The sequence below is a fragment of the Bicyclus anynana genome, chromosome 16 (assembly GCF_947172395.1).
Source record: "Bicyclus anynana chromosome 16, ilBicAnyn1.1, whole genome shotgun sequence".
NCBI lineage: Eukaryota > Metazoa > Arthropoda > Insecta > Lepidoptera > Nymphalidae > Bicyclus > Bicyclus anynana.
The window spans coordinates 11,133,534-11,159,773 of record NC_069098.1 but is presented as its reverse complement, the minus strand read 5'-3'; the positions used below and the strand labels follow the sequence as shown (position 1 = coordinate 11,159,773).

Below are 26,240 nucleotides of genomic sequence, written 5' to 3'. Positions count from 1 at the left end.
ATAAATGCAGATAATGACAACATACATTGGCGATTACAGAATATTGATATTGTGTCTCTGATTGTATCATAAATATAAATACATAGATATCAATTTACAAGAATTATCGATTTACCTTACATGCGTTTGCAAATAATAATTACTTAAATGAATATAAATAAGTACCTAACGCCATTTATATTGCATAAATAAACCGAAAGGTTAAATTTATATTACTATTCAATGTGAAGTTAATAAATGTGTTTATTTATGTATTATCTCAAAAACGCCACTATGCCAAAAAAACGCTCCAAATGTTGATGCTAGTCAGTTCAATGATCTCGTAGTTTCCTATTGATAAGCATAGAAGACAGTATTTTCAATTTTTGTACAGTAAAACGAAACTAATAGCCAAATATTTAAACAATCTTGTAAACAAATATTACCTTAGTATATATAATTAAATACATTTTCATTGTTTTAATTTGATGGACTTGCAACGTATAAAATAAAGTCACGACAAATTCAAAATTCATTTACTTCAAGAAGGCATACTTTACAAGTACTTTTGAAACGTCATGTTATGTTATGGTATATGGTGATTTTACCGTTACTTGAAAAGTATTTTATTCATTCCATCATTTTATTCATTCCATGTAATATATAATTGTTAGATGTTTCGTCATCCCAATAAACGACAAAACTTGCAATACATGTTTTTATTTTAAGACGGATTCACTTTAAACTACTGACCTGAATGGACAATGAAAGATCTAAATTTTAATTTAACAAATTATTTTATTTATACCCGTAATGAATACAAACAGCATCGATGGAATAGATATTCTATTCAATCACCAATTTTCTGCAAACAGGACGACGCACGTTTGAGATGTGAATCCGGCTTAAGTATTACGGTCCACAAACATTTATTTATTTAAAATATAATTTTATTTTTAAAATTCATATAAATTCTAATAACAAGGTAATATTTGTTTATGAATTTAACAGCATTTTGGTACACGACGGCCATCTGTGCATTTTTTGTAAATAATATCCTTAAGGAGACTTGTCTTATAATGAACATGTGTAAAATTAAATAAATTGACTAAAAATGTAGTGGAGTGTTTTATTTTGCAGATTAACCTTTTGCAGATTAAGAATATTAGGCCTACCTTTACCGTCTAGCCCCTATAGTATAGGGGCTAGACGGTAAAGGTAGGCCTAAGGGTGTGTTCAAACATAGCGCGGCGGCAAAACGCGGCAATCGCGAGACACAGCCACTTTTTAGCAGAATACCCGCTAAAACCCAGCGCCCTCCGCGTCATAAATGAAGCAACAACGGATCGAATGGAACATTCCACATTGCTGCGAGACACTGCCCTGCTGCGCGGCTCATATTAGCTGGAGAGCTAGTGAACCCTGCGAGTAACGGTCTTACTGTAGACCACAACAAGACCTGTTACAGGAAGACCGTTACTCGCAGGGTTCAGTAGCTCTTGGGCTATATAGACATCCCAGACAGTAGCGGATTTACAAGTTTGCCGCCAGTAAGCTATTTAGTTGTTGCCGTTCCTACTGGACCTCTAAAATCCGAAAGCAAACATATCAATTCAGTTTTATTTTCTTAATAAAATTGCAATTTTAAGATTTGGGCTCTTTCATTAATTTTTTCATTGAATTTTCTTTATTTTTTTAAAATTAGTTTTATCTATGTACTGTATGTATTCTCTAAGTATGTTCGTCATTCTTCATTTTTCTTCAAAACGAAAAAAATTGTGACAAATTTACCTTTACCTAAAGTTTGCCGCCCTAGACCGCCGCCTGCCACTGACTTCAGAAACATTCGTGCGCGGCTGCCGGCCGTCCACACACAACGCGTCAATCACGCGCGGCGTGGCAATCACGATTGCCGCGCTATGTTTGGACACGCCTTTAGATGCTTATCACGACGTAATATATCGGTACAAGAGGTATATATAAATGTCGAAAATGAATGAATAAATTTAAAAAACAAAAGGCAGTTAATTTTCATTTCATAGATATATATTGCATATTCGGCACAGCGTAATGGGGATTAGCAGAGGCGTACTTCTGCAGATATCTTGTCAGATGCTTGAAGAGGATGCGTTCTCCTCCCACCACCTTCCAGAACGTGTCAGCATCGTGACGTAACACTTCGCTTTGACCGCATTCCTAAAAAGATAAAAAAAATTAATCCGTGAAATAAACAAGAATTTGTTCAAATACAATCTAATATCACAGCCACACTATGCTCCTCGTGCTGCCGCGATGTTGCCTTGTGCGTGGCATGATATGCGGCAAGATCAGAAATGTGGCCAGACGACGTCTCTACCAACTTCTCTCGCTACTTCTTACGCCTCTCATGCAGTGTATGGTATAGTCTGGCAAGTTCGTTGATGACACTTCCATGCGGGCGACGGAAGAAAAGAAGGTGAAAGCGTGCGTGCGGGGAAGTGAGGTGGATCAGTCGTGGGTTTTTCATTCATCGCTACACGCCCCCCGGCCCGCGCAGTCCATCGGGAGTGTTACGAACGAAGTTGCCAAGCTATAGGCCCGTCTGCGATTGACTACTTTGATGATGCTCCTCGGTCCAAACATAGCTTTTTGCCGCCGTCGGATAGACGTCATCTAGAGAACATATGCCTTTTGTAGGGACTAACAGACTCAACACCGAGCGGTTATTGCTTCGATTCCTGCCCGCTGTACTATGTCGTACCCACTCCTAACACTGACCGAAGGTAAGATTTTCCTACGGTCAGTCTTCTATTACAAAATACAGGCAAATATTTTTTTAAATAATTGCTCAAAATTTTTCTTAATATTAAAACAATAATTTTACCTTGCAAGTGGACTCATTAAACTCTAAAGCAGATAGTTCCCCCATAAGTGACTGTTTGATGCCCTCGTAAAACTCATTATACTTTGTCCTTACAACATCATACACCTGAAATTATAAATAATTATCGTTATTAGATAAAACAACAATGAAGCAACGTGTAATATTACAAAAATTTCAGAAAGCTCAACACATTTCAGAAACATTTCAGTCATTTTGCGGTAGATCAAAATATGCAAAGGGTGCATCTCGAACAGGAGGGGAGGGTTCGGGGATGCACTTCTGTAGAAAATGTTTCTAATTTAAATGCGATTTAATTACATTTCTAATGATGAAAATGACAAAAGTGTTATCATTAAAATCCGCTTAAGTGCAGTATTTTATTTTTATTCTTTACAAGTTAGCCCTTGACTACAATCTCACCTGATGGTAAGTGATGATGCAGTCTAAGATGGAAGCGGGCTAACTTGTTAAGAGGAGGATGAAAATCCATACCCCTTTTCGGTTTCTACACGACATCGTACCAGAACGCTAAATCGCTTGGCGGTACGTCTTTGTCGGTAGGGTGGTAACTAGCCGCGGCCGAAGCCTCCCACCAGCCAGACCTGAACTAATTAAGAAAATCTTAATCTGCCCAGCCGGGATCGAACCCAGAATCTCCGTTTTGAAAATCCACCGCGCATACCACTGCGCCACGGAGGCCGTCAAAAGTATAAGTGCTCTTTGTTCTAATTTTAAGAACAACTAAATATTAGCTTAAATTTTGAGCTTACAGTATTTCCTACATGCACGTATACATCGTTCATCATATTGGCAAATGGCTCCTGATAGAATACAGTTGTCCACGGTTTGGTGAAGTAATCGAATAGATCGTCAATAAAATTCATCTGAAATCAACGGACCATAAACCTAATTTTACAAAGAGGAAAGATTGTTTGTTTGTTTGCATTGAATAGGATCTGAAACTACTGAACCGATTTGAAAAATTCTTTCATTGTTGGGAAGCTACACTATCCCTGAGTGCTATAGGCTACATTTTATCCTCGTATTCCTACGGGAACGGGAACCACGAGGGTGAAACCACGCTTAATATATCTGGCTAATGACCTGTCCCTTCATAGATATACTATGTGTGTATATATGTACTCGAGATCGGCTGTACCGATTCTTATAATCTTCGATTTTTCGAAATTGTCTTTGCTCCTAGTAAAGCCTTAATAAAGTTTCAAAAGGTCAACGGTAAAGAGGGCGGACTCATCACCGAAGGGTCGTTATTCGTAACCTCTCAGCTAGACTTTTCATTTATTGGTCAACGACAGGGTTTAGATGCGATGGTTATATTCTGATCAGAAGCATCTTACAAGGTAGCTTTACTTCACCTTTACTATTAATTAACTATAACAATGCCTGAATGAACCTATAGTAGTGTAGTTACAGAGATTTATAATATTTTAATATTAATTAATTAACTTACGTTGTACCGAACTAGTAGATTGTTGAAATAAGCTTCATGTTTTCCATATAGCTGCGTTAGGACATCGCATGAAAATTGTTTTTTAGACAAACAAGTGAAAGATTCGATGCAATGCAAGGTATTTATCCGTAGTTTGAAGTAGTTGTGCTTTTTATTAGTAACAAGGGTATGGCCCTGTAAGAATTTACGACATATAATGTTTTGAATCAAACTAAACTAAAGACCACGTCGGATCTAATTCATAACAATTTCACTTTTAAATTAAGTTATATAGGGTCTTAATTTGTTAATGTTACTATAACCTGAAGCTAATTGAAATATCTAATTAAAAGAAGCCTGATTATACTTTAATTTAATTAAAAAATATTTTCGAAGATATTTCGTCATCTAGCTTATTATCTTAAATCTGCTTTTTATGTAAGCTAACATTATAAAGATTTGACTTTTCATTTGTTTGTTACGATTTAACTAAAAAACTAGTAGACCAATTTTAAAAAATCTTTTACCATTCGAAAGTTACAAAACCTTCGCCGAGTAATATCATCAACTTTATTCCCTTATTCCCACGGGAACTCATGCTAATTATTAATAAAAGTTATCTTGTAAATGTCCATATCCGATGATGAATGGTTTTTTTTTCTGATTGTGTAAGTGCCGTAGGCTCCTTATGGGCCCTCAGCGGCGTCACCGGGGGGTTTGGGCGAGCGCAGAAGCATGGCCTGATGGGGCCCGAAGCCAGAAGCAGAGTAGATAGGCGGAACGACTCTCTAAGGGCGTCTCCTCTGAGACTCGGGCCTCGGCTTAGAGGGCTGTTCGGGAAGGGTTTTTTTTTTTAATCTTTACAAGTTAGCCCTTGACTACAATCTCACCTGATGGTTAGTGATGATGCAATCTAAGATGGAAGCGGGCTAACTTGTTAGGAGAAGGATGAAAATCCACACCACTTTCGGTTTCTACACGGTTTCTACACGGCATCGTACCGGAACGCTAAATCGCTCGGCGGTACGTCTTTGTCGGTAGGGTGGTAACTAGCCACGGCCGAAGCCTCCCACCAGCCAGACCTGGACAAATTAAGAAATCTCAATCTGCCCAGCCGGGGATCGAACCCAGGACCTCCGTGTTTAAATCCACCGCGCATACCACTGCGCCACGGAGGCCGTCACGGGTGTTTTGGCCTGAGTGTATCAGTCCGGGCGCCCCCGAGATCGTGAGATAAAAATCCCACGTCTGACGTCGTGACGTCATATATCGGAGGCCTCGTCTTTACCGGCGAAGACGCTGTGTAGCTTGTGTTTGTGTTGCCTGACCGTTAGCTCAGTCGGTCGGAACATCATCTGGTGAACAAAATGACCCACCTGTTGCGGTAACAGAGACCGTACTGCCATCGGAACGTCGCGCCCCGGTCTGCGCAGCGTCATGTAATAAACAGGTCCTGGCAGTGTTGCTAGTTGCACTATCGGCGCCTCGAATTTCGTAACGGGTTGCCAGCGGCTAAAATATAGATTAATTAAAATGTAAAATTAGACCTTCTTAATCTAGCTCTAATAAAATTTTAGCGGACGTCTACTATCTATAAACTATACCTGCCTTAGAAAATTGCCAGGGAGGTAGTTGACTTTGTATCTCGGAAACTCGATCAAGATCAAGAATGTGTAATTGTCTTAGAAATACGAGCTATTACTTACAACGGCAAATTTAAATTTAAACACTCAAAATATTTTTTATTGTATATATTTTATTACTAAATACTTAAAAATTCCACCTGACCAGACCATGACCAGCTCAATATTATTGTATTATTGTATAGTTACCATAGAAACGTAAGTAAGTATACCGTCTTTAGAATAAAAGAAACAGATTTATTTCTTTAACCAACTTCAAAAAATGAGGAGGTTTATTCGAGTCTGTCTTTTTAACTTCAGACTGCATATACTACATGAAATTCGAAAATCATTACCTTTTCATACCACCAGTTGATAAACGGCTAGTGCTTCCAACACTACCATGAGATTCCTGAAAACTGTAAAAAAATATATTCTATATAACCTGCCGAACCAACATTAAAAAATACAAATTTCAAATTTGGTTACTCCTACTCAAGTTAAGAAGCTTTCGCCTTACTGCTGGAGCAAGGGTCGGATACAGGAGGTAGTGACTTTTGAGACGGCGCGTATTGTGAGGAGGTTCCTCACTCCGGAGCCATGACCACCAGCCGCTTGGGTATACTAAGAGTAATGTACTGCAGGGTTAATTTTTGTGTTTATAAAAATTTTAAAAGGATGCAGGCGGCTCAGTATCGTGTGGAAGTCCCTACAAAAAGCCTATGTCCTGCAGTGAACGTCCATCGGCTGACATGATGATGATGATGAATTAGAAGTGTTCTCGGCCCTATATATATATAATTATATTTTATACCAAAATTTGCGAATACTTACTAGTGAACCCCAGCTGAAGTGGCAATGGGCGGGGCACATAGTTCGAAGAGCCGATGGACGTTGGGGTCCCAAAGTGCTGGAATGGCGACCTCGCACTAGTAAGCGCAGTGTCAGTCGACCCCCCTCCAGGTGGACTGACGACATCAAGCGAGTCGCAGGGATTCGCTGGATGCAGGCAGCTCAGTATCGTGATGTTTGGAAGTCCCTACAAATGGCCTATGTCCTGCAGTGGACGTCCATCGGCTGATATGATGATGATGATGATACTTACTATTGATTTAAAACATACTTACGCAAGCAAATGCGAACTAAAACGATTTGCAACTGATTCTTCAATGTCCGTTCGTCCTGACATGAATGGATCCAATTTACTCCAGAAGAGCTTTCCTAGCTAAAAACGGCAAACAAGAAAACAATCAGCACCTAGCACGGTTATTTTATTTAAATACCTATATGAACAATACCTTTGATTCGAAGGGCGTAGGTTCGAATCCGGTCCGGGGCATGCACCTCCAACTTTTCAGTTATGTGCATTAAGTATCACCTGATAATACCTCTTTATTTTCTAGGTGTGTGAATCTGCATTGGGCCAGCGTGGTAGACTAAGGCCTAAACCCTCTCATTTTGAGAGGATTTATTGGTTATTAATGACCTTTATGATAAATCAATTAATTAATAATACAATAACAGTGGCATGCATTTTGTAGATGCAAACGCGCATTGCCTACCCAAAAAAACTCATTATGAACCTGGGCCTATAGCCAAGCAAGAGTTCATTAAGTTATTGTAGTCAAATTCTTTGCATCAATAATTAAACAAGTGTTAAAAGCTAATCGGCGAAAACACCGGACCGAAAATTGGATCAAAACAACCGTAAATAGACAAATTCACCTCAGGACCGCATGCCATGAACTCCTTGCCTCTGCCTTTAAAATATCCTGTTTAACAGGACACGGTGTTTTGCTATGTTCAATTTTGAACAAGTTCCAAAGGTGTTTTATTACCCAGTGATCGCTATTCCCCCTGCTTACCCTATAGCCGTGCTGCCCAGTGGATATGGAGCCGTGAGAGCCCAGTATATGACCTCTGCCTCCGATTCCGGAGGGTGTGGGTTCGAATCCAGTGCGGGGCATGCACCTCCCACTTTACAGTTATGTGCATTTTAAGAAATTAAATATCACGTGTCTCAAACGGTGAAGGAAAACATCGTGAGGAAACCTGCATACCAGGGAATTATCTTAATTTTCTGCGTGTGTGAAGTCTGCCAATCCGGATTGGGCTAGCGTGATGGATTATTGGCCTAAACCCTCTCATTCAGAAAGGAGACTCGAGCTCAGCAGTGAGCCGAATATGGGTTGATAATGATGACCCTATACTTACAGCATCGCCGACATCCTCAGGGCAATAGTACTTGTGTTCAAAATGGCGCGCGTGGAGGCGGCGCGAATACCGCACGCAGGACCCCGCGGCGAAGACATGCGGGTCGTTGGTGTCGAACATCGGCCCCACGACCAGCCCGCCGTCGTACACCAGGCCGCTCTCGTTGATAGCTGACAAATACATGACGCATACTACCATACTCTTCATCATCATCATCATCATTATCAGCCGATGGACGTCCACTTTTGGATATAGGCCTCTTGCATGGACTTCCAAACAAAACGGTCTCGAGCCGCCAGCACCCAGCGGCTCCGTGCAACCCGCAATGTCATTGGTCCACCTAGAGAAGTGTCGACCAACAGTTTCGGTTTAACTCTTCGAACTATGTTGCCTGCCCATTGCCACTTCAGCTTCGCAACTCGCTTAGCTATAGAGACACCCCAAGCATAGCTCGCTCCATCGCCCGCTGAGTGACTTTGATTCTTTTAATAAGGCCCATAGTTACCATACTCTTACACAGGACAAAAGCTATGTATTTATGACGATGAGAAGACTAGCCGACGCCAGCGACATAGTAAAAGAATACTTCGCAAAGCCACTGCTGGTGGCTATATATAATTGGAATAAATTGGCACTTCCAATTATTCCAATCTCCTAAGATATTCATTAAAAGCAAATGATCAAAGACATTTTTTTTCAAAAGGGAATATATATACGGGGTGGTTAGGTTAGGCCATACAGGCCTAACCTAACCACCCCGCAATTTACCTACATCTAAAAAAATCTTGTTCTAATTCTAATTCTACTTCAATATTGAAATCATTAGTTTGCCACAGCGTTCTACGACATTTTTATTTTGTCCAAAAGAAGGAACAAGCAAAGATCGTTAACCTGAGCCTGAATTTTACGATATTTTTGAAGACTTAAATAAAGATTGGTTTGTTTGTTCGTTTTCTTGTTTGTTAAGCTTAAATAAGCGTTAAACATCGTCTACAATGTCGAGTTGTGTGTTCAGGAAGTGTAAAAACTATTTATACGAATATTTAGAAATATATAATGGAATTAAAAACAAAATTGTGCATGTGTGCGCTCAATGGTATAGCTAAATTCGGATCACTTTTGCGATGCGGATTTTGTGGGGACGTAACCTAACTATAGTATAAAATTATCCATATTATCTACTTTTGTAATTCCTTATTTAATATTTCCTTCATGACGCTATAACTCTCGGGCTCTCTATAGGTCTCGGGCGCCGTGAGGTTTATAGCAAAGAGAATTCAGAAAAAAATTCAACAGAAAAGGCGGACGAAGTCGTGGGCGTCCGCTAGTTAATTATTAATTATTGTGCCTATATGTATACCTTTAAATGCGTTCAAATCAATGGCTTTTATTCCGAAATAGAACATTGCAAAGCAGGGAACATGTATAGCGTGCAACGGAGACATTAGTTGTATATGCTCAATACTTCCTCTTTTCTCAGACCAGCCGTGGAAGTAACATTGGCGGTATATACGAATGTCAAGCTTCTCCAGCTTCTTTTGCACTCTTTCATCGATCTAAAAAAAAATTGAATTATGAGCTTTGAATATAATATTAGTATCAAAAATTACTTCTTTTGACCTATCTTCACAATCAGCGACATATATTGCATAGACTGCAGTTACGTTTCATAAAAACGGCACACAAAAGTTGGTCTCAATTTAGATCGGTTTCAGACTAGCGTTAAAAACGCGTTTTTGGAAGTGCATATAGCACACGCGCAACTCGTGCTTAGGTATACAAGCCGCGAGACACACCTTCCAGACACCACCGGTTCGAGCGAACACGCCGTAATATTATGCCCGTTTACGCAGAATAAGATAGTATAGAATAAGAATAGTTTAGAAGTGCGTAATGTAGCGTGAAAGCGCGTATTTTGAAACGATCGTATACGCGCAAAAAATTACGCTAGTCTGAAATCACCCTAAGCGGGGAGTACTGGGTATCTGACAAGTTTATGTCGTTGTTCCCAACACTGTAAATTCTTATCCGTCTTTTTGCTTAAAGTTCAGTATCACTCTTATGCTTTGAGATACAGTATCAAAATTACATAATTAAAAAAATATCGGACACTGTTCTTTTGAATTACAGTATCGATCCATTAATGGAACAATGGGAACATGGTACTTTCTATGTATAGCGAGATATAAAAACAGTAGGTATCTCAAAAATTCAAATATCTCACAAAACGCAATTCGTTTTCTGCGAAGAAAACTCAAGTAATCACGAGTAACACTATTTTTAAGTTTTCTTATGACATTCATCATCATTCATTAGCACGAGTCTCCTCTCAGGATGAGATGGTTTAGGCCAGGTCTACCACGCTGGCCCAATTGCCTGGACCTGGCCTGGACTGGAATTGAATTGAGGATATATGATATGAATTACTCACTGTTTCATCATTAAAGCAGTTAACTCTTAATGCTGTACTGTCTTCTGGCGGAAAAGGTTCAACAAAAGCAATTGTGTCTCCCGTCAGGCCCAATTCTAACAAACCCGCTATACAGCTGTATGCCTCTATACAATCTCCATATACAATAACTGGCTTCTTATTACTGAGAGATTCTGTTGTGTTATCTGGAATTTAGATAGCTACTGGTCATCTTACTATTTTTTGTTTGTGAGTGCTCTTATTACTTCCAAAAAGGAGGAGGTTCTACGTTCGGCTATATGTATGTATGTATTTTTTTCTGATTTTACAGTTTAAATAGGTACGTAACGATATTTATATTATATTTAACGATATTTATATCATTAGGGGTATGATAAATAGATGTTGGTCGATTATCAGACCTACCTGATATGCACACAAAATTTCATAAAAATTGGTCCAGCCGTTTCGGCGGAGTTTGTTAACAAACACGATTCATTGACATTTCATATAGTAGATTTACCGTTTTGATATCATAAAATGCGAATATATAATATATAACGTTCATGATATTAAGAACATTAGCATCAAAAGAACAACCATTGCATGACAGCAGCCCATCGGGAGTGTTACGAACGAAATTGTCAAGCTATAGTTACTCGTATGTAGAACTACAATATCTCCAGTAGGTACACAAATCAGACTTACCCGTTTCAGCGATCATATGCAGAAGTTTCCGGAAGCACTTATTGGCTTGGTACGGAGAATTTATTAGCATGACATTGTTAGGCAGTTCGGGTTGCAAAGGTAGACTGTCAGGTAAATACGCAGGATCATCCATGAGGCGTCTAACACAAGGTTTGCCTTTCCTGGTACGCAAAATATTAATGAATGAATGATATATAATTTTTGTACTCCCGTAATCTGCTCAAAATAAAACCTCAAACTATATTACAAAGCTATTCATTCGTACAGGTCATTTGGTAATGAGTACGGGTAAGCCGTGCTACAATTATTTTGTTTTTAATTTTTAAATAGTTCCATGTTTATTGCCTACAAAAATTCAGACTTTTTTATAATAGACAAATCCATGCCATGCCATGAGACCATACCTAGCGCCAGTTATATACATAATCGTACTAGCGGACGCCCGCGACTTCGTCCGCGTGAAACTCGATGTAAACTTTCAACTACCCCTACCCTACCCTACCCTACCCTACCCTACCCTACCCTACCCTACCCTACCTACCCTACCCTACCCTACCTACCCTACCCCTACCCTGCCCCTACCCTACCCTACCCTACCCTATCCTACCCTACCCCTACCATACCCCTACCCTCACTTTGCTATAAACCTCACGGAGCCCGAGACCTTTCCAACGAATGCAAAACCGTGGAAATCGGTTCGTGCGTTCTGGAGTTATAGCGTCAGGAAGAAAAACCCGACTTATTTTTATATACATAATCGTATAAAAGTATCGTATGCCACTGCACTTAATTAGCGATTGTAACACTCGTGCCATTACATAACAGTGGTATAAATAACTATTACTGTACACCTAAAATAAAATGATAACAAACAAATTAATTTGAAAACTAATATTGTTCACTGATGATGATACGCTAATGAGCGATCTCTTCCAGACAACCAATCATAAAAGAGAAAATAAATACAAGGAATAACGTGTCTCAATAGGTGAAGGAAAACATCGTGAGGAAACCTGCATACCAGAGAATTATCTTAATTCTCTGCGTGTGTGAAGTCTGCAAATCCGCATTGGGCCAGCGTGGTGGACTATTGGCCTAACCCCTCTCATTCTGAGAGGAGACTCGAGCTCAGCAGTGAGCCGAATATGGGTTGATGACGACGACAATAAAGGGAAAGTAAATAACACGTTAAACATATCAAGTAAAAATATATAATACCTGTCAATGGATTTCGCAATACATTTAAGAAGATCATCATTTAATTATACTGAAATTAAAGATTCCTACGTTCAAAGCAAACATGTTTACTTATTCTTTGAGTTGACTTTGAAAATAAACACAATCTTTTAAAACAAAAGCTACTAATTATATTTAAAATATCTGTAGCAATATTCTTTAACGACTTTTTACAACTCGATAGCACTCTCTTTCTAACATACTAGTATAGATAAAGAGAGTTCAGATTTGAATTCATCTCTCTTTCTAACACACTAGTATAGATAAAAAAAAGTCCGAAACTCACACTGTCGAGTTTTAAAAACATCGTTACAGAACAGCGCTACTTTTTGATTGCCTTACTCGACTTCTTTAGCCAACACGATTAAATCCTTCAAATATTCTGGATGTTGGAATTGATGACCACACGTTAATACTAGTTCATCGTAAAACTTCACACCATCACCTTTCAAATAAATGCATTTCTTTTTCCTGTTATAAAAAAAAATATGTGAAATACAATTTGACAGAACTTATGAAAAAAATTAACTCGAAACATGAACATGATGTATATTGAAAAAACCTTCAACCCCATAACACTTTAGAGATAGAATTTCGAAGCCGTTCGAGCCGTACACATCTCTTGTTGTGTAATTCTTTACGGGTTACTTGGTTGATAGGCCGGGAGAGTGACTTGAGTGGAAAAGGGGAGTGTTAGATTTCTGTCAAAGGCGCCTTTAACCCTACACACTTTGTTCACAAGTACGTGACTTCACTCAAGGTCATTCTCTGCCACTCAGGGTTTATTGGTAACATTCTTAGTGGGAATTGTTAGACCTGACAGACTTTCATTCAATAATTGTGTTTTGCAGAAACCGCTTCTGATGTGAAACCCCTTATACTCCGACATACTGCTCTTGTATTTTGAAAATTGAAGAACTTTCCATACAAACTTTTAACTCACGTTTCAGCGAGATGCCCGATGTACAAAAATATGGACAGACAGACAAAATTTTCGCTATTATATATTTAGAAGAAGATAAAATTTACCTGTCGATTTGAACCATGACAGCAGTCATGATATCTATATAATAATGAAAGGGAACGCTCTTAATGTATCGGTCTGTGTATCGGCCGTCTCTCGGTACGCAAACTTCTGCAGCGCGCAAACAATCTGTAGTGGTTGGTAAACCGTGTTCAGATACTAAAGTTATATTTGTAAACGTAAGGTATTCTGATGTGGGTCTGGAAAAATAATCCATAATTATAAAATTTAAGTTTTCGCACCTAATAATGTTAATGTTAATTAATGTTACGCACATAATCCGACTTAAGCAAAAGTAAAAAAAAAACAGCTAGTTAGTAACAACTTTTAATAACCTCGTAATTGATACAAGTTGGGAGGAGGGTAGTTTATCAAAAGTTGTTACTAACCAGATGTTTTTTTTACTATTGATTAATTAATAGTTATGTGTATGTTGTATTAATTAATAGCTTCTACAACAACTATGCTGCTATTAATTTACATCTTTGGCATGCTTTAAGCTGATGAATGATAAAACAACCTTATTGAAATTACCAGTAGGTACAAATATTCAGGTTAAGTTATCCTAGACATGGCAGAAGTATTGAATGAACATACCCTAAAATTAATGATTTTAGGAAAGCGAGTCCTGTCCGGCAAGCTTCTACAACAACTATGCTATGCTGATGAATTATGAAACAACCTTATTGAAATTACCAGTACAAATATTGAGGTTAAGTTATCGTAGCTATGGCAGATGTATTGCAGTGGCAAAAGCATTTCATGAACATACCCTAAAATTAATGATTCCAGAAAAGCGAGTCCTGTACGGCTAGCTCCTACAACAACTATGCTGCTGTTAACTTCCACCTTTGGCATGCTCGTCAGAGGGCGCTCTAACACCCACAAAGCAAATGGAGTTGCGCTGAAAAACAACAGACAATACCCTATGAAACAAAAAAAAATTAAAATTGGTTAATTAATGACGAAGTTATGAGGTAGAAACAAAGATAAAAAAAACATACGCGTCGTATTGAGAACCTCCTCCTTTTTTGAAGTCGGTTAACAAGCGTTTGACAGAAGAGTTGAAAGACAGCTTATTCCAATAGCGATTGGTCAACCATCTTACCACTTTGATGCCAAACCAAGCCAATGGGAATAGAGGCGGAATTACATTTGTCTGACGTGTCGTGTCGTGACGCATCAGCCCCCCTAGCCAAGTGGCACGTCGATTCTCTTTCTACGATCGCTAACGCTTCGAAAACTAGAAAAAATTATGGGAATGACAGATCTTGATCGATTGCAAATGTAATCATCTTTCTAGATTTCGAAGCGTTAACGAACGTAGAAAAAGAATCGACGTGCCACTTGGCTAGGGGGGCAGAACAGAATCGCTATCATACATTTTGTATGGCAACGTTTACACTTACGTGTTGTGACATGTCGTGATGACTTCTGATGTGCCGCATACAAAATGTATTATACCGATTCTGTTCTGATGCGTCACACAAGACACGTCAGACAAATATAAATCGGGTTTAAGTAACTTTATACTAATACTATAAATCTGAATTGTTTGTTTGGACGCGATAATCTCAGGAACTACTGGTCAGTGTTAGATAGCCCATTTAACGAGGAAGGCTATTGGTTATATATAATTCCTGTATTATTACGGAAAAGGGAACCACGCGAGTAAAACCGCGCGGCGTCAGCTAGTACTTACATATTTTTAAACATTTTATCATGATATTTGCCTCCAGACATGGTCGCCACTACTCGTCGAGGTCGCACCGGGTTCATGTAACTCGCAAGCGACATGAGATTTCGAACAGGACTCTGAATTTATATAATGCAAACAAAAAGTGTACATGAACAATGAAATTGATATTATCACCAATAATTTAAACATCTTTAGAGTTTATAGAAATAAACAAAACTGTAGCTATGGCAACGACATTTAATTTTCGTTATACAACATTTTTATCAACATGAACCCAACATCAAAAAACTATTTCTTTATGAATAAGTCATTAATATCACGATTTTTGTGGAACGCAAGCAAATATAAAATATATTCTAATAAGAAAGAAAGAAAGAAAGAAAAAAGAAAAAAAAAACGTTTTTTTTTAATTGTGCCACACACCACAATGCCGAAGCACTGATGCAGCGTCCGATGCCTCAACCACCTGATCAAGGCAAGACTAAAACTCAAGTAGTAAAAGCATCATCACCACACTAAGGAAGTTAATAAGTAAGTTACTTATCTATACTAATATTATAAAGAGGTAAAGTTTGTGGTGTTTTAGGGGGTAAGCTCTGCATCAAATAAACTGATTTTGAAAATTATTTTACCACTAGAAAGCCACGTGATTTGTGAAAGTCATGGGCTATATTATCCCGTATTTTCACGGGAACGGGAACTACGCGGGTGGGACCGCGGGGCGTTGGCTAGTACGTAACTAAACGCTACGAAAAATTAATGATAACATTTACGACTTTATATATCACTAGGAAGTTATGTAAAAAAATGGTTTTTTTTTATTCTTCACAAGTAAGCTGTTGACTAGAATCTCACATAATGTTAATTGATTATGTAATCTAAGATGGCAGCGGGCTAAGTTAAGACAAAAATCCTACACTCATTTCGGATTCTACACGACATCGTGTAGGAACGCTAAATCGCCTGGCGCTACGACTTTGCCGGTAGGGTGGTAACTAGCGGCCGAAACCTCCCACCAGCCAGACCTGGACCAATTAAGAAAACCTCCATCGGCCCAGCTGGGGATCGAACCCAGGACTTCCGTCTTGTAAATCCACTGCGCCACGAAGGCCTTCACAATGATTTAATGAAAGTAATTTAAAAAAATCTCTTTATTTACCGCATCGCCCTTAGCGAAGAGTCGACACACCCAAAACAAAGAACAATACTTGGTATGACGTAGCACGTCTCTCAGATACCATCGTGCGTGGGATTCCATCATAGGTGACATAACACATGCTAAAATCTGTCGACAAAATCATATGATTTATTATTTTTACGGCATAATTTAAACTTTACATTTTACTCTTACCAAATTTGGCTAGGCAGGGAAAACAACACGAGCGGTGAAGGGGAGTGTTAGTTAACTGTCAAGGACGTCCTTAACCCTACACCATTGGTCACAAGTCCGGGAATCTGCTTGGAGTTTTTCTCTCTGCCACACGATGGACCCGGTACCGGTAAGATATTTCGTCTCTTACTTACTCTTTTTAAGACAACAATTAATAATACATAATATTTGGGATATCTACTTACATGAGTCGCAAAAATAACATTACCTAATTTATCATTATTCTATCTACGCCAAATCTCAAATAGAGAAATGGAAAACCTAACTTTAACTGTCCAATAGGTAGGTATAAAAATTAAATACCGATGCATCCGTTCCGGCTCTTCTAGCCTCTGGTTCTAAGTCATATTGTGTTCTAATAGATGTCCCATCTTCCAAAGGTCTAAAATATATATTGGAAAGTGATTACATGTAATCTCAAAAGCAACTAATTTTATTGACAATGTTAAAAATTTGAAAAAAACAAAGACAAATAGGTAAATAGATGAGAGAAAAAAATAATCACTTTTAAATATTGGATAGAAGCAGGCGTTACTTTGCGGAAGTTCATCATGATTATATAATGATTTATTTATTTTGCTATCATCCGCGAAAATTCGGCGAACCCATGCGACAACGTCACCCAGGTCCGACAAAATACTCTCTACGTACGTTTCACCCCGAAACCGGAGCATCCTCAGGAGATGTTGACTCTACAACGTGCAATTGCAAAAATTTTTGCAATTGCAAAAATTTTTGCAATTGCACGTTGTAGAGTCAACATCTCCTGAGGATGCTCCGGTTTCGGGGTGAAACGTACGTAGAGAGTATTTTGTCGGACCTGGGTGACGTTGTCGCATGGGTTCGCCGAATTTTCGCGGATGATAGCAAAATAAATAAATCATTATATAAAAAATAATCAATTATCCAGCTCCCTGCAACCCGCTTGATGTACTCGGTCTATCTAGTGGGGGGTCGATTAACCCTGCACAGTACACGGTCGCTTTTCTAGCACCTTGGAACCCCAACTTCCTTCGACTCTTCGAGTTATGATGCCTGCCCATTGTCACTTCAACGCGCTGTGCTATATCGGTGACTTTGGTTCTTCTGCGGATCTCCTCATTTCTGATTCGATGACGCAGAGATACGCTAAGCATAGCTCGCTCCATCGCCCAGTTCCAGAAATATCGACCAAATTTCGAATCCGTTATTATGTAAAGTAAATTTAACTTTTATAGACAAATAAAAAAATAACCCGAGTATAACTAATCCAATAGGCTGGTTTTCGTTAAGAAGAACATATGATGACAACGTCAAAGATTGAAGACTACGTTCAAACAACCCCATCAAGTCCTGTTTCCTGGGAGCGTGATCTAAGACTTTGTTCAAATTTGGAATGTCGTAATATTCTGCTGGGCGAACGGAAGGGTCTCTGAAAAAAGAATTTTAAGCTGAAAGCCAAAAAAACTAAAATTGGATTTTACTGAATCACAATTCTGAGAGCCGTGAAAACCTAGTAGATATGACCACTGCCTTCAATGTGGAGAGCGTATGTTTGAACCCAGTCTAGAGCATGCGCTGCCAACTCTCCAGTTATGTGCATTTTAAGAAATTAAACATCACATGTTCAAAAGTTGAAGGAAAACATGAGAAAACCTGAGAATTTTCTTAATTCCCTACGTGTGTGAAGTCTGCCAATCCGTATTGGGCCAGCGTGGTGGACTTTTAGCCTAACCCCATTCTGAGAGGAGACTCGTGGTCAACAGAGAGCAGAAGATTGTTAATGATGATTGCAAATTTTGCTATTTGAAATTTAATCAAGGTGCAAATAAAAAATAAATAATTACCCTCTTATGGAATTTACATGAGCCACGTACAAGGAATAATTCATGAAACGCATTCTAAAGTTGAATGGAGTAACGAGCTGTAAAATATAAATTATGTAAGTTAAACTAACGAACTAAAGCAATAAAAGATAATGTAACACAAGCCTATGAAAGCCGATATACCTATTTTAGATTAATGGTAATAGGCATTAGATTAACAAGCTAACAATTTTGGATTCTTGATAAAAATTCTGCAATTTAGAAGTTTGGTCTCTATAAAATAAAGGGATAACTGTAGTTTCACTTGAAAAGAGACCTAATACTACTGCTAGTAAATAATTAAATAACGTAATAAACTAAAAATAAATAAATTTTTAACAAAATTTATTAAAAAAATAGGTACCGTAAAATGTTCTAGAAGTGGAAAACATGCATTCGAGTAAGGGAGACACACGATACAGTAGTCTCTATCGGGAAATAGCTCATAAGCAGCCTCGAGCATCTCAAAACCGTACCTGATATTAGATTACAAAAATAGTAAAAAAAAAAACAAAAAAAAACAATTAAAAAAAATATATATTATATCTTTTTCAAGAGATACATTTGAAAATCAGCTTATATTTTTTGGCATTTATTCATTTAACCAAACGGGTACGAGTACAATATCATTTTTAGTCTTAACGTTCTACTAGAAAAATGTATGGGAATGTCAGATCTTGATCACGTGACCTATCGATAGCAAATGTCATTTCCATACATTTTTCTAGTTTTTGATCGTAGAAATAAAATCGACGTACCACTTAGCTACAGGGGCTAATGCCACAACCACCTAATTGAATACCAAAACTCATGTAGTACTCGTAGAAGCATCAAACACCACTCTGCCATGTTTTGCATAACCTTGAAAAAGGTAACAGCATTGTGCCGCATAAACCAAGCAAAATGCATGAACCATGATTTTATAACCTTGAAAAAGGTAACAGCATTGTGCCGCATAAACCAAGCAAAATTTATGAACCATGATTTTATAATTCATACATAAAAAATACTTGTAAGTTTTACCTTTCGTCGTATTCAGGGTGCATCGCAAAGACTTCTAACAAGAAAGCATTTGGTCGTCCTGAATAGCGGTTCGGTTCCGGAGGTTTTAGGGAAGTACCGACATACGCCGCATTTGCTAGTAAAAAATTGCTAGTAGTATAATAGTATATACAAAATAACTGTTTATACTGAATTTATAAAATAAATTAAAGTAGCCTAAGTTATTCCTTTATTAGCCTCTGCCAGTGAGTTTTGACAAAATCGACACAGCCTGTGTTTAGATTAGATTGACTATTTGCATTAAATATTTTTGAAATAAGTAGCGTATATACTTTCATAATATGCATTCAGTAAAAAGCTGGTAATTTAAAATTACAGATAGACATTTATTTGTATAGATAGATTAAATATACAAGCCTACCGAGGGAAAACCTTTAATCGCAGAATACTTACTGAGCGCCTTTGATTTATCTTTCGCGAAATGTTTGTAGGTATCAACAATTGAGTCCTTGCGTTGCTTTGGTTCACTCTCATCGGAAAACCTGTACATTGAGATTTTCTTACTTTTTTGGGGTAACAGTAAGAAACAAATAGGTATTATCTTCCATGGACTTAGCGTGCGAGTACCGCACTCATCGCGTGGCAGAGAGAAACTCTCCGAGCAAAGCCCAGGACATGTGACCCGAGTAACACAGTTGATATTTCACTAAATTCTGAGTATTTTGTGACCTATTTGGTGAGCATTCACTCGTAAGTACAACAGAATACGTATATAACAACTTTAATATAAAATATCATGTCCCCAGTCACCATTCACTTAGCTTCATAACAATACGGTCTACGACCCGAGACTTGATGACCTCGTAATCCGAAGCCACATAGACTAACCAATGGACCCACGACTCTCATCATCATCACCAACATCATATCAGCCGATGGACGTCCACCGCAGGACATAGGCCTTTAGTAGGGATTTCCAAACATCACGATCCTGAGCCTCCTGCATCCAGCGATTACCTGCGACTCGTGATGTCGTTAGTTTACCTGGTCGACCAACACTGCACTTTCTAGTACAGGGTCGCCATTCCAACACCGTGGGATCCCAACGTTCATCGGCTCTTCGAACTATGTGCCCCGCCCATTGCCACTTCAGCTTCGCGACTCGTGAGCTATGTCGGTGACTTTGGTTCTTCTGCAGATCTCCTTATTTCTGATTCGATCACGCAGAAACAGTCCGAGTATAGCTCGAGGTTCGAGAAAAAATAATAAGATTCTATACCTTTGTTTTTTCACATAGTCACTAATGAATAACCGTGGCAGTTTCAACAGATCAGTATCGATATTAACGATGTCATATTCAAATTCCTCCTCTTCTTCTTCCAATAGTTGCATTATATCTAACTGGCAGGAACCGTCTACTAGTTTCTGTTTTGATTTATCCGCTTCCTTGCGAATATCCTTAAATGGAACTTCCTCAGGTAGCAAACTAGCCTTAGAAGTAAAGTGTATTTTTAAGTTAGAGCTAGACTATTAGAGCGAATATACATTATACATAGTCTTAAAGATTTTTTTAGACGGTAACGACGGATTGTGTAAGGCTCCTTATGGGACCTCAGCGGCGTCACCGGGGGGTTTGGGCGAGCGCAGAAGCATCGCCTGATGGGGCCCGAAGGCAGAAAGAAGCAAGTAGATGGGCGGAACGACTCTCTAAAAGATATATGTAAATAAATAGCACCTAGGCTATTTCAATGCAAGATTTTGTTTCTTTTAATCACACTTACTTGGTATTTCCCATAGTTAGGTTCAGGCAAATCAGCGTTAGATTCTTCCTGTGATTCAGTAGTAGCACCTACAAACAGACTGAAAAAAAGGAGTTTTATTTATTTTATTCTTTACAAACTAGCCCTTGACTTCAGTCTCACCTGATTGATGGTAAGTGATGTCTGAAGTCTCACCTGGTAAGTGATAATGCAATCTAAGATGGAAGCGGGCTAACTTGTTAGGAGGAGGATGAAAATCCACACCCCTTTTGGTTTCTACACAACATTGTACCAGAACACTAAATCGCTTGGCGGTACGTCTTTACCGGTAGGGTGGTAACTAGCCACGGCTGAACCCTCCCACCATCCAGACCTTGATTATTTAGAAAACCTCAATCGGCCCAGCCAGGGATCGAACCCAGAACCTCAATCTTGTAAATCCACCGCGCATACCGCTGGGCCACGGTAGCCGCCAATAGTATCACAGTTTACAAAAAATAAAGTCAATCCAGCTTCCAGACTAGACTACTAGATTAGACTGCATCGTCATCTATCACCAGGTGAGGTTGCACTTGCAGTCAAGGGCTAACCTAACTTGTCATAGAATAAAATAATAATAATTTTTACTTATTCGTCTCTTTACCTACCTGGTATTTGAATCATGTACATTTGGTCGTGGCGGCATATCGATGTGTCGCAGGCCTGCAAACGGGGACAGTTCGAAACTTTCCTCTAAAGCTTCGTAGTTTATTTGCGTGTTCAGGATCATCACACCGACTGCAAGCTCTTTGTGCTGTTTACAAAATAAAAAGGACATAAAGATACCTTTCCTAATGATTCTGTTATCTTGAGGTTCAATTACACGAGCAGCACGTTGCTAGCGTTTGCGACTGCCGTCGACTGCCGTCGACTGCCGCTGAAACGTCGGCGACTGCAGTCGTCGGTAGCAGTTGCCTGTGTCGTAGGGAACGTGCTGCTCGAGTAAATGAACCCTTATATTAATTTCAGTAACCGTTTATATTTTCGATCAATATTAAAAATTAAAATTAATCGTGTGGAAATTAACCACTTGGCAAACCAAACGCATTAATGTTAGCATTAGCTAACATATAAGTTACTCATAATTAAAATGTCGAAGCTAAGCAAAATTGAGAAGATTGATTAGAGAACAAAATGATCGTTGGGGACCCAGAATGTTGAAATGGCGACTCCGCTTCAGAAAGTGCAATGTTAGCCGAACTCAACTGGCGTTTTATATCGTGTCACAGGAAGCCACTGGTTAACAAAACCATAGCAAAACCGTTGTTTGATGGCGATGATGATGATGATTATGATGTTAATGATGTAGGAAGGTAACAACAGACCTCGCAAACGAGTTGGACCCGTTCAGACTCCGGATGTCGTGCTATCAGCTCGCTGATATAGAAGTCTCCGTACAGCTCGCGTAATAGTTTCGACTGTCGATCGATTATTGGCAATAGATCATCATTGTCTTCCTCGCTGTGAAAATATGTAAATATACTTGGTGTAGGTATATTATTGGATTACCTACTGATTTAGTGTCTTAGATTAGGTCCCTACTTTACCCTCCCCGATCATGGACCATTTAGTAGGTATAAATAAGCTCGTAAAACCTGTAGGTAAGTAAGTATCTAATGGATCTAAAAAAGGGTAAAACGGTGAAAGAGCAAAATGAATACCATTCAACTGTTTACCTAAATACATCTTTGAAAACCTAGTTTAGGTCGTTAACTAACACTGCTCTCCGTATCTTCAGTTTGGGGCAGACTTCTTTTCTCTCTGCAAGCCATAGAGAAGGCAACTGGTCGCCTAGCATGCCACGCTCCAAGACCTGTATGCGCTTAAACGAAGCTTCACTGCGGGCCTGGCCTGGCATTAGTACTAAAAAATAAAAAAATCAAACCATATAAATGAAATTCAAGTGCCTGTCTGTGCTTTTAAAATAACTAACTTTCTGAAGTGCTTATTTACATGACAATAAAACACAATCAAGCTTTTTTTTTAAATTTTGTCTTTCTGTCTGTTTGTCCGGGCTAATCTTTGGAAAGGCTGCCCGATTTTAACGGAATTTTACGCGGACGAAGACGCGGGCGTCCGCTAGTTAATTATCTTACTATAAAAATTAGATTATTATTTTATACTTTTTTAAGCATTACATTCAAACAACTTACGCGTACTGTTGATCAAGCTTTTTTTTTAAATTTTGTCTTTCTGTCTGTTTGTCCGGGCTAATCTTTGGAAAGGCTGCCCGATTTTAACGGAATTTTACGCGGACGAAGACGCGGGCGTCCGCTAGTTAATTATCTTACTATAAAAATTAGATTATTATTTTATACTTTTTTAAGCATTACATTCAAACAACTTACGCGTACTGTTGATCAAGCACTTCACCATCGCGATGTATTGCAAGTAATGGTCGTGCATGAACACTGACTTCATCATGGCGTCCACGACATCACGACCGTACGACGAGTTCCAGCAAAGCAAGTGTATGAACAGAGAGTTCCGAGAGTTCAATTCTGTTGTTCTGTAATGTATTAAAATTATTTAGTAAGTACAAATTCGCCTACGCTACACTCGGATAAATATAGAATTTTTCAAATCGGTTCAGTAGAGCCAGATACTACCCCTACAATACCACTAACATAATATCTTCATAATAGTATAGACGAGTAGGGACCTACGAGTACATATATCAGGAGGCCTATACTGTAACGACGTTCTGTATGACTCACAAATGGGATCTTCGAATTCATGTCTATCTTTCTATTTCTATTGTATCGTGTTAGACAGAGAGAGATAGAGGTGAATTCGAAACTTCCACTTGCGAGTTACGACATACGTACAGTACGTACACTAAATAATGTATAATATTTACTGTGACGTAGATAATTACTGCCAACGCAAAGAGTAAGGGATGATGATAATGATACCTAATATCGCTCTCCCTATCTTCCAATCGGAACGAAAGAAAACGATATTTATGCTATCTCTTGGGTCGGGAACCAGCTTGCAGTAGCACAAGCTGATCTGAGCCTGTTGTTTGTCTTACCTATATTTGGTCATTATAAAATCTTCCCAAGCGCCTGGGTACACGGCAGGTATAAGCGGATAGTCTTTCAGCACAAGACAACCGACCACCGTTTCATTTCTATCCAAGTGACATATAGACAACACACTTGTTTCACTGTAAATGTAATGTAATAAGTAGTTAAATGTTTATACCTACCTTGTAGAGGTACCTATTCGTACCAAGTATAGGCGGATTTACAAGACGGAGGTCCTGGCTTCGATCCCCGGCTGGACCGATTGTGGTTTTCTTAATTGGTCCAGGTCTGGCTGGTGGGAGGCTTCGGCCGTGGCTAGTTACCACCCTACCGACAAAGACGTACCGCCAAGCGATTTAACGTTCCGGTACGATGTCGTATAGAAACCGAAAAGGGTGTGGATTTTCATCCTCCTCTTAACAAGTTAGCCCGCTTCCATCTTAGATTGCATCGTCACTTACCATCAGGTGAGATTGTAGTCAAGGGCTAACTTGTAAATAATAAAAAAAGATACATTACCTTAATAAATAGCTCATATCTATCAAATAATATGTACTTTCACAGGCAAAATCTCTCTAGGTACCTATATTAATAATATAAAATTCTCGTATCACAGTTTTAGTTGCCATACTTCTCCGAAACGGCTTGACCGATTTTGAGTAGGTACGAGCAATGATAATTTTATAATAATATCGTTGGATACGAGTATATTGAGTAGGTCTGAGAATAGATTGTTATATATTTTTCATACACTGAGATAAGGGTGGTACTGGTATCTACACCCCAAAATTTATAAAAAAAGAAACGTCATGAAGCATAATCAAGTAAAAATTAATTAGCAAGATTTCTTACAAAAGGTATCCAATATCAGAAACATTGTTGATACGAAAGTTCTTCGCCATAGATTCAGTCACCAACGGGTAAACGACCGAGGCATCCTCCACGCACGCTAACCGCAAACGACCTAACGGAACAGCCTTCGCTCTCGATACCATGTTACCAATTTAATGTTAAGAAATACAGTTACAAAACTATAAAGTTGAAAATCTATTTCTAAACAAAAATCCCAAGATACTCAGAATTCAGATACGTTACGTGATCAGAAAATAAATTATTTGAATTATTTTTATTTTTAACTTTTTAAGATGTCTAACCACAGATTAGTGGACAGCAAAGAGCAATTTATGGTGCACAGATCAGTTTATCAATAGCAGAAGACTTTATAGAGCTAATGAAAGTTGAGACTGAAATCGCCCGGCAAATTAAAAAAAATATCTACTAATCTTCATCAAAAAAACGTACCAATATGTGTGAAAATTACTACATATTTAAAAAAATTAAATTGCAAACTAGAGTTATTTTAGTTTCAACTTTCATTAGACAAACTCTAGCAGATTTATCTATGAAGGAAGAAAAGCCTATACCATCGTCTCTGGCAAAGACAAAGTACTGACAGGCTTACTGACATATTTCGATAGTTTTCGTGACAGCGTAAATAAACAACTAAAATCATAGAATTATAGGCACTTGTACCGAATCGTAAATTTATGACTAAAAAATAGTGTTCTTCTCCAAGATCAAATTTACCTGACACATCAAGCGTCAGTCAACACGGTCAAAGGGCCGTACTGAGAGGTCGTGAGTTCGATTACCTACCGTTCCTTAGTTCCTTCCCTAGGGTAGCATTCGGACTTTGGCGACCGCGACCGGGTCGTACGACCCACTTAGTATGAATTTATATGGAGCACTAAACACTAGACCGTGTCGCGCGACCGCCTTTGTTTGGTGATCTATTTAAATGCATACCGAATGTTACCTTTAGGGTATAATTTGTTGTACCCGTCCCTAACATAACGACTAATTGGAGTAAAAATTCATCAAAATCGGTTCAGCAAAAGTGAGCTATGAAAAGATAACAGACAGACGTATGTATAACATGCGCTTTCATAAATTTAGTATAAATGCATTTCA

General features: G+C 38.6%; 1 protein-coding gene across 1 annotated transcript; it reads right to left on the bottom strand.

Annotated features, from left to right (window-relative positions):
• Positions 1–2,010: 2,010 nt before the first annotated feature.
• LOC112054212 (cilia- and flagella-associated protein 61-like) lies at positions 2,011–25,264 on the bottom strand. The gene is made up of 30 exons (XM_052886332.1): positions 25,122–25,264; positions 24,275–24,409; positions 23,589–23,749; positions 22,959–23,103; positions 22,566–22,701; positions 21,849–21,994; positions 21,223–21,301; positions 20,754–20,932; positions 19,895–19,983; positions 19,463–19,577; positions 18,804–18,915; positions 18,422–18,498; positions 17,830–18,006; positions 16,899–16,977; positions 16,365–16,490; positions 15,209–15,321; positions 14,279–14,410; positions 13,512–13,706; positions 12,825–12,953; positions 11,247–11,407; positions 10,560–10,744; positions 9,489–9,684; positions 8,129–8,298; positions 7,074–7,139; positions 6,271–6,350; positions 5,669–5,804; positions 4,314–4,487; positions 3,613–3,726; positions 2,843–2,947; positions 2,011–2,175 (listed from the first exon to the last, which is right to left on the bottom strand). Exons 1-30 carry the CDS (start codon positions 25,262–25,264, stop codon positions 2,011–2,013), a joined length of 4,020 nt encoding a protein of 1,339 aa, XP_052742292.1.
• Between the last annotated feature and the right edge of the window lie 976 nt (positions 25,265–26,240).

Excerpts from the sequence above, each read along its gene's own strand:
- LOC112054212 (XM_052886332.1), bottom strand. The coding sequence starts at position 25,264 with ATGGTATCGAGAGCGAAGGCTGTTCCGTTAGGTCGTTTGCGGTTAGCG. Across the intron at positions 21,995-22,565 it reads GGGTCCAACTCGTTTGCGAG|CACAAAGAGCTTGCAGTCGG; the intron begins GTCTGTTGTTAC and ends TTTTGTAAACAG. Across the intron at positions 5,805-6,270 it reads TCAACTGGTGGTATGAAAAG|CCGCTGGCAACCCGTTACGA; the intron begins GTAATGATTTTC and ends TCTATATTTTAG.